The sequence below is a fragment of the Haemaphysalis longicornis genome, unplaced genomic scaffold, assembly GCF_048455015.1.
Source record: "Haemaphysalis longicornis isolate Haplotype H1 unplaced genomic scaffold, Haemaphysalis longicornis Haplotype H1 scaffold_7, whole genome shotgun sequence".
NCBI classification, from domain to species: Eukaryota; Metazoa; Arthropoda; class Arachnida; order Ixodida; family Ixodidae; genus Haemaphysalis; species Haemaphysalis longicornis.
In genome coordinates this window covers 46438910-46448135 of record NW_027526422.1, presented here as the reverse complement: position 1 = coordinate 46448135, position 9226 = coordinate 46438910, and the positions used below count along the sequence as shown (strand labels likewise).

General features: G+C 46.8%; 1 protein-coding gene across 6 annotated transcripts in view; it reads right to left on the bottom strand.

The window, feature by feature from the left end:
* Positions 1-884: 884 nt before the first annotated feature.
* LOC144145493 (transmembrane protein 248-like) overlaps positions 885-9226 on the bottom strand; it is a 23843-nt gene continuing 15501 nt past the window's right edge. For all 6 annotated transcript variants that reach the window (XM_077677138.1, XM_077677136.1, XM_077677137.1 and 3 more), the window contains exons 6-7: positions 7512-7631; positions 885-1442 (exon numbers count right to left, since the gene is read on the bottom strand). In XM_077677138.1, coding sequence (XP_077533264.1) covers positions 1428-1442; positions 7512-7631 — 135 coding nt within the window. In that variant the 3' untranslated portion in view covers positions 885-1427. The remainder of the gene's footprint in view (positions 1443-7511; positions 7632-9226) is intronic.

Sequence of the window (9226 nt, the reverse complement as noted above, 5' to 3'; positions counted from 1 at the left end):
GTGGCATTTTGTACCTCAAATATATCTTGCACGTCATAATTTTCGCATCAATTTTCATTGCTGGGCGCGATCTGGCACTCGATTTTTCCATGTAATCCTTGGGACCCTCGGTTAAAAAGCAGTCCTCGCACCATGCGGGATGGTAAATTAAGGAAGCCCCAGTATTTGTCTACTTTGAAGGTCACCATCTCATTCTCGGTAGTTAATCACAGCTCAACCATGTAACAGCGGCAGACCGATCGCGACGTTTAATGTGCGAGCAGCGAGCTTTTAACTGTATGCTCGGTTCTACGCTATTGGCATTGCCAGTGAGACTACAGCATTATTCGGTGGGGCTCATCATTGACGTGCGTTATGGCCCGAAGCTGGAGGCAGCCCAACAAAGAAAAGACGTATCCATGACACAGCCGATCACAAGCCCATCAGTATTTCGTCTGGCTGTTCAGCAGAGCTGCTGGGCGGTACTGACAGAATTGTCATTTTTTGCAAGTCCCCGTCATCCTGTTTAATTCAGTTGCGTTGGGTACAGTTGTGCACAGCCAGCGCTGGGCATAGGACAGACCATTTGTTCAGTAGTGCGAGCACTTGTCAACCACATTGTCCTACATAGTATTCCTGGTCTACGGAGTGTAGGCACAAAAATTTAAGCTCTACAATTGCAAGTGGCTTGCCTCAGTGTCCTTGTTTCAGTTGCAAGCCGAGTAGTAGAGCATAGCTCAGAACTTGCGCACACTACCCATTTCCTAATCTGTCGGATTGCAGAGTCCATCAAAGTACAAATAACCCTATAGCCTGACAACTTCCACCTGGAACCCTGCTCAAGCACATCAACCAAGAATCTGCACTAGTTGCAACCTCTGCAGAAGTACACTTGCACCCATGAGGCCAGCTTGCAAACCTTTAATAATGCTGTGCGCTTGAAAGCTGAAGCACAAGCCCAGCCTCGCAGATCACTCATCATAAGGTGGATGCCCCACATCATCAGATGGTCTGGATGGTCATCAGAGGGGACCTTGAAAAGGATGCATTCCTTATCGCAGAATTCATCCGATGGAAGTCATGACGACGTGGCAGGACTTTGGTGGGCGTTGCCTGAAGAATCACCACGTCTTGGGAAATCCGGGACTACATGGTGTAAAAGGCCCGTGTTGCATTCTGCACTGCTAGGGAAGGGGGTGTCGGCACCGTGGCCAGCTTGAGCTGATAAAGTTTATTCCACGCTGCACCTGGTAACGAGGCTTAAAATCGCAGACCCACCAAGAGGAACCAAGGCTACTTTTGTTCCATGTGGCTGCTGGCAGGCTTTTTTAATGTGCAACAGCAAGTTCGCACCATAGTGCTGTCCATTCATTGGCTGTACAGATCACTTTGTCAACACAAGTCGCCGAGGCCCCCAACCTCTGCAGGCTTCCACCAACTGCTGCATGTCAAGCATCCACCACCTGCAAGTCAAAAAAAGAGAGAGAGAGAGCATTGTTAATATCGCTGCAATGTAGAAGCAAAAACAAGTCATGCAATTAATACAGTTGGCTTGGCAATGCTATCACAGTGATGGGCCATCGTCTGTCATGGGGCCTTAATTAAATAAAGCATCCCATCTAGGACAGGGACATGATCTACTTTTATAACACCTGGTAGAAAAAAAAATCGCAAAGAGATCTGCAAAAGCCTGCTTCCATTCTATAGCTCGAGTGGGGGGGAAGACAGTTCAGAGAGCAAGCACCATGTACAAAATACCTTTAACCACCTTTATGTAGGGAACATCCTTCAATGAGTACCGTACTTTCACGCGTATAACCTGCCCCTGGATATAATCCGCGCCCCACTTTCAGCCCTGTGGAAAAGAAAAAAAAAAAAATTACACCATCTTCCCACGTGGGAACCCTGAGGGGATGCAAAGCCGTGGAGTAGTAGCGTGTTAATAGGTTGTTAGAGTAAAGACACGTGTAGCAGCGTATTAAATGTCTTCTTTATTTATCGAGTAGTGGGGAACGTTTTGCGGCTTCCCGTTCTCGAAGCGAGGAATCCGCTGCTCGACTCCGCCGTTTACGTTCAGCGTCGCAAGCTCTCCTCTGTGCAGCCTTGTCTTCGGAGGTGCTCGCGGTTCTGACAGTGTGCTGGCTGGCGCTAGTTGAAGGTGTGCCAGCCAGTTAAGTGACGGAATCGTTGGCGTCCATTTCCAGTCATCGGACGGCGCAGTACCGAAGAAGCAACTGAGCGGAGCGCGGACGGGGTTTATTTGCAGAGCAGAGGGAGTGGAGAGGAGGAGCAGCGCGCATGCGCGTGATTGGACAGCTGGTGGGGAGAGGAGGAGCAGCGCACGTAGCGCACAGGTGGTGTGGAGAGGAGGAGCAGCACGCGCTAGCGCACAGTGTTGCCGGTGTCTTCCTGAGCCGGCATGAGCCGAGCGATGAGGAGGAGAGCGGCGTTATCACAGCTGGCGTGGAGAGGGGGACGAGGAGGAGAGGTGCGGACGCCGGACGACAGAGGGTCGACTAAGAGATGCTCTGCATCTAAAATCCTCGCGTACTGCCCGCACATTTGATACAGGAAAGGAAAGCGTATATTTAGCAAGTAGAATACACTGACTGCAAGGGAAAAGTCACAATTCACTAATAAATTCACTGTTGTTTGAGTGTGCTCATCCTTGTTTTTTCTTCCTTGTCCTTGAATGTTTTGCGCAATAGCTGCCATGGGAGGCTTAGTCAGTGTTACTGCGTAGGAGCTGCACTCAAGGAAAAACCCGCGTATTATCCGCACCCCTACTTTGCCACTGAAATTTTCGCATTTTTGGTGCGGGTTATACGTGCAAAAATACGGTAATTTGACCTAGCCAGGCTGTGCAGGTTGCAGCTTGCCTGACAGTGTGCAAGTTCCGTGGAGCCCATCATAAACCTCTGCTCACCCAGAATTAGCATGGTATGTGCCATTGTAATCTGCACTTCAACAAAGTCAATTCTCCTGAATTTAACCCTGGCTTGATCACCTGAATTTAGTACAGCACTTTTAATTCACAGAAGTAGAAATTACAAACGCACAGCTTTATACGCAGATGGGGCCAGTAAATGTGGCCAAATTAGGTCATAAAATTTATTAGCCGAGGCTGAATGAAAGTTGACTACACGATTGAGCAACCATTTCTACTCACTCTTCATTATATTCCTGAATACAAAACTGAATGCAAATCAAATGACACAAGTCCTATATTTGATTCAAAGTACCCTAGTAGTAGGCAGGCTGTTCGTGCTAATCGAATAAAATGGGAAATTATACTATGTACAAACCAATAAGTAAAGTGGGGTAGAGGACTTTTCAGTAAAAACACATGAAAAAGACAGAAAAAAGAGCATTTATAAAGAAGGGGGGGGGTGTAATTAAAAAAAAAAATACGTGAGAAAGTAAGTGCATTTATAGAGGAAAAATTGTCGTGCAGCTCCAAGACTATGCAGGTTCCCCCAGAAAAAAATTTGCCCAGGGTTCGAACCAGCAACTTTCAGGTCAGTCGTTCGACTCCAGGCAACAGTAGCACAATTGGTAGGCAACTCTCGCAACATCTGCAGCAGTGACCACTACATTAGCATTAGTATATGCTCATCATTCGTCAACAGAGAATAACAGAATTCGCTTTAAAGGGGCCCTGAAACACATTTTAAACATAGTCAGTAAACCTATGCGATCAGGGGATTGCGTGCTCAAGAACATTCAAGCCAAATACATCTTTTTTCACAAACAGCAGGAAGCTCACAATTGCGCTGCACTCTACATTGCCCTTTGCTGCTCACATTCCAAAGCCCCCCCCCCTCTTCATGCGGCTATTATGCACCACCACCCCTTTTAAAAAAGCACAGGAAAGCAGTGATCCCTTTGGTTGGTCAGCCCTTTCATGCGCTTCCAGTAGCGCACAAGCATTATCTGCTCTTCACTTACACCGAAACTTCTAACGCAAAGCATTTTTGGCTACCTCCATAGCGTTCTGTGTGCCCTCATAACAAAAAGAGCTAATCCCAAATTATGCGCGCATGGAGTGGCAGTGCACACTCCTTCACATTTTCACCCCCTGTATGTGCAGCACTGGGTTAAACCCAGTGCAGCACATACATGGAGCGGCAGTACGCACTCCTTCGCTTACACACCCAGGCTATGAAGCAATCACTCGGAACGGATTTCGAAGTGGCATGCAGCAGTCGCATTGACTGCGGCGTTATGAATCATAAGAACGTTCAACCCAATTAGAGCAACTGGCCACAAAAATACAACATAGACAGCTGACATATACTTTTAGTCAAAAAATTTGCGTCAAAGTTGCAATTTATGAGGAAAAAAAAAAAGTGGCACCAACCATTTCATGCTATCTTAAGTGTATGTGACCATGAGTCACATGCCTTAGAGAAAAGAACTGTGCAGGCTGCTTTTAGTGCGTTTTCTTGGAGGTCTGCAGCTCCACACATTGAAACATCTCATATCAAGCAGTGTGCATACTGAAGTGTTTGATTGATTGATTGATTTTATTGATTGTAGGGTTTAACGCGCCGACGCAACGCAGCCGATGAGGCGCGCTGTAGTGGAGGGCGCCGGATTAATTTTGACCACCTGGGGATCTTTAACGTGCGCCGAAATCTCGTACACACAAGCGTTTTTGCTTTTCGCCTCCATCAAAAAAGCGGCCGCCGCTCCCAAGAATCGAACCCTCGACCTCGTGCTCAGCAGCACAACGCCTTAGCCACTGAGCCACCGCGGCGGGTACTGAAGTGTTTGACCCATTGGCATCTCCATAGACAACACTAAGGACTCAGTCTACTTCCACACTTTTAGTGAAGCTCATCACGAATTAGATGAAATAAAAAGCTTGTTCCCACAGCCCTTGCAGTTTTGCTTAGTCAAGACGCTTCCCACAATCCACCCCTGGTTTGATGATAGCTAATTTTCTAGTGCTTCCTCGTACTTTCCCCCAGAGTGCAAAAAGGCTGAATTACACTGACAGATCTACAGAAACACAAACTGCTACAAGCACGTCAATGCACAGAGCAAAAAGAAAAAAAACCCTTGAGGGAGGCAGACACCATGGTGTGTTTTTATTTTCAAGCGTTTAATTTAGAGCACTTTTCTTAACCCTTGCATTTCATTTGCAATGTCCCAGTTTTTGTGGTGTCCCTTTTTTGGCACTTCAATGCCTGGCACTTCAGTGATCTTTTCACGTGTACTACAAAGGAAGCCTGAAGGGAGAAAGATGCTCCGACAAGATGCGAGTCTTGTCTGCAAGTGAGCTCACTTAGCAGTGCAGGCTGACCTGGGCCAGCCGTGTTTGGAATTCAGAGGCACTCTGAGTATTCCAAGCTGGGCGGTGCCTCTAAGAATGTGTATGGTGTCAAAGCCCTCGAAGGTGCCAGTCTTCACCTAGGCTCAACTGACCGGCGCTGCTGCGAATGCCTGACAAACGCAAGCAATACACATTCGGAAGAAGAAAGAAAGAAGATCAAGTTAGGGAATGACTGTGAAAAGAACAGATGCCATCTAGCTATTGCAAGAGAGCCTGCAGAAAGCCTGCAGGAAGGATGCGTCAGCTAGGTATTTGGCACACGGTGTGCACCATCGGACACAGGGCGGACGAGGGGGATGCACACGGAAAGGTCGGGGGTCGAGTGTGCAGAGGAGGGTTCACAAAAAGCTGGAGGATGCAACACCTGCGTGGGGCAACATGGCCCTCCATAAGTGCCAAGTAAAGAACATGGGTAGGAGGTGCAAAGACGACAGCGCCCTGTTATGCCCAAATAATGGTGCTGATCTTGTTGGGAGACTCGTTTCCTTCATCTACACTCTGCTGCTACAAGCATTCACAATGCTGTCAGCATTCCTACCACGGGCACTCGCCACCGCTTGGGGCAACAGCCACGCCAGTTGCACTGCGCTCCCACCAGTAATAAATGGGCTGGGCAAGGCAGGAACAGGCTGAGGGCCCAGCAGGGCATTGGCTACCAGGGTTACCAGCTAAAAATCGGCACAATTAACTGGGCTATGAAACAGTGTTTGGGCTTACCACTGCATTGCAAGAAACATGCTCCACCAACACTCAATGACCCCTGCATTACACGGTTCGTAGCTAGCGCACACATTTTCCGCATTGCGCACTCGTCTGCTCTCTTGCAAGTATGGAGTGGACACGAAGTTTTGGACATTACACTGTAGGTCTTTGCTTTCCCTATGTGCCTGCTCCAAGTCATTTAAGTAGTGTCTTTAATTTCATGCAAACATTCGTTCTTGAAACAAGGGCTCATGGTTCACTCAGGCATAAAGTTTCACACTAGTATACACTAAACAGAAATCCACTGTCTAGGCAAGCTGCACTTCAGCGAGCGTTCCGTCATGCACCTGGCAGGCACGTTACACTTGTTCTTGGCATGGCTCATGAACAGGCTGGAAAGTTGTCTCTGGCTGCAAAAATGCAGCATTACTGTAGAAGATTAATCAAATTTGTTTTGTTATTGCAAAATTGAAGCTCCAAAAATATTTATTTGTCTGGGATTATTTAGACGCTTCATGTAAGATGAACAAGAAAAAGATGTTACCCTTTTTCGTTGATTTCGGATTTGAGACAAAAAAGAAGCCTCGTCGCTAGCCAAGCCAAGTAGGTCAGGAATGTTGCTAGCCGCAATGGCGGCACCCGCGACGGCCAGCAATTGCAGTGCCAGGTTTCGCTCTGGTACATATTAGTATAAAACTCTATGCACTCAGGCTAGTGTCCAATGTGTGCTCTGCTCACCTCACTCCACATCATACTTCGATATCATTCTCCACATATCGTACCCCAAAAAAATGCCTTCCCGGCAAAACACGTGCATAGTGGTGAAGTCTCCTTTCAAGATATTTGCAAATGGAGATTTGTAGTGACACAATGGATCTGATGGTAACATTCAATAAAAGGCCCTTGGGCCTTCATATTCTCATATCAGATTCTTTATATGGCACTTGAAAAATCTTGCCAGCAATGCATGTGCGTGTAGTAATGTAGCCAACTTTAAAGGGGCTTCGTATACAGCAGAGTGGTTTCAGCATTTATCGAACAATTCCACCATTTCTTTTACCAAACTCTTCCCGTTAAACAGCATAGAATTGCAAATGAGAAGAGCACAACAACAGCCTACACTCTTAAAAGGGCCCCAAAATAGTCTCTAGCAACGTTACAGCATGCATAGACACCCCACACAGCAAAGTCACCATGCGAGATTTATTAAAAAGATCATTTTCATTGCAGTTAGTGTGTATAAAAAGAAGTGCATAAGGACTTATAGTTAACACTACGATTTTCACTGCAGTGGAGGTAACAATTGGTGTGTTTGCAACAAGATTCTCCCAGAATTGTGAATCGGGTCTGGAGGGGGAGGCTGGGCATGCAGTGAGTGAGGGACTGACCTTCAGCCCATCACCAGATGTTTTATGGGGTTTTCTTCGTGACACATGAATGCGAAAGACGAGAACAGGAGAGGGGATAAAGGGAGAGGCTGCACGATTCCCACCTTGTTGCCGGTGTCTGCCCTGTGGAAGCGGATGACTGCGTAGCACACCAGTGTCATCACCACAAAGAAGAGCAAGTAGCTGGTGTGGATGAGGTGCAGGTTCACCAAGGACCGGTCACCCTGTTGGGGAAACACTTCCCGCTTTAGTGCCCCGGAAAAACAACCGCCCCACACTCATGTCAGTTCACACACTCCAGATTTTCCCGGCAAGAAATATTTTGCAGTCACAATAGCTATGGATCTCCGTCACTTCAACCAAGTGGACGACATAGATACCCACTTTTCTTGATTGTGCCGCTTATGTGAGCATGTACAGTTCGTCAAATGTCACCTACTTGTTTATGTTCTTAACTACATAGTGTGACGGGCCCCAGCAAAAAATCTGTCAGTATGTATGCACCGACACACATTCGGGCAGATTTGCGGTATGGGAGAGCAAATAATGACTTTTCAGCTCAAATAAAAAAGCTTAGAATCAGGTAGCAGAACTCGCAGAAGAAAAAAAAAACACGAACATAAAAACACCTCTGCAAAAAGCACAGTCTTTCTTCCTAATTTTTGCAATTTTTATGGGTTTAGACAGCCAATGATGGCACTTCACTATCAGTATCAGAACATAACCTCTTTTTCTGGCTTTAGCAATGTGGAACCATTGCAATTCGAAAGTAAAGGAATTATAAACAAGCATACCAGATCGCACACGGTAGATAGACTCCAATGCTCACAGGCAACAGAATAGGCCTTTATTGAAGACGTAATGTACAAGCATACAACTGTACATCATGGCAGAGATGAAATGCTCCACTAGATGACCAAGTTGTGCATGGGCCCAGATTCGGTCATACCTTATCCTCATTGTGGCCATGTGACAGGGTTCCCCGTGTCAACAGTACATACCAATGCAGCACCCACATGCTCAAAATAGTAACGTCCAAAAACTGACTATGGCCAAAGCATTGATTGATGAGGGCGCTGCAACACAAAGGATGACTGACAAGAGCCTCATTGATGAAGCAATCAAACTACTTTCTGGCAACAATAAAGATGCCTCTTACTGTGGGTTCAGTGACAGTGACTGCTAGTCGTCATCTACAGATGGTGACACTAATGATTATAGGCAAATAAGCTTTATATGACGTGTATTTCACTCATGCTTCTCTGCTTATTTTCCGGATAAAAACCAAATTCACATTGAACTACAAGAGCTGGCTGGATTGAGTTTTCACTGCATAACCGCCAGGAGCAACTGGGCATGTATCCTTTGCAAAAGCAGCCACCTAGAGACTGTAGCTGATGCAATGAGCCAACCACAGCCATTAATGCGCAAGGTATTTTATTCTCAATGGGGACCAAACCTGGAGCTGCAGGCCTCCATGATGATAACGGCAACAAGTTTTACGTAACACTTGCGCCAGCGCCTTCATCACAATGTGAACTACGACCATACACTCCCTTGTTCAAGGGAGTGAAGGAGGTTTTGCTCAGCCAATGCAGTTAGAGATCTTGAGATCGATTTGATGCATGCTTTCCTTTGTGCCAGCTGAAACGTCGCTTTTTACCCTCCACCATGCACTCCACTGCCAAAGCTCATCTCGGGCCCACTGAGTACGGCAATCTGTCACCCGGTGTGAGCGGAAGGCATTTCACGGTGTGCTCAAGGGTTCCAGAACCGGGAAGCAGCCAGGGCAGCGCCTTTCTCAAAAGCCTTTCAAACA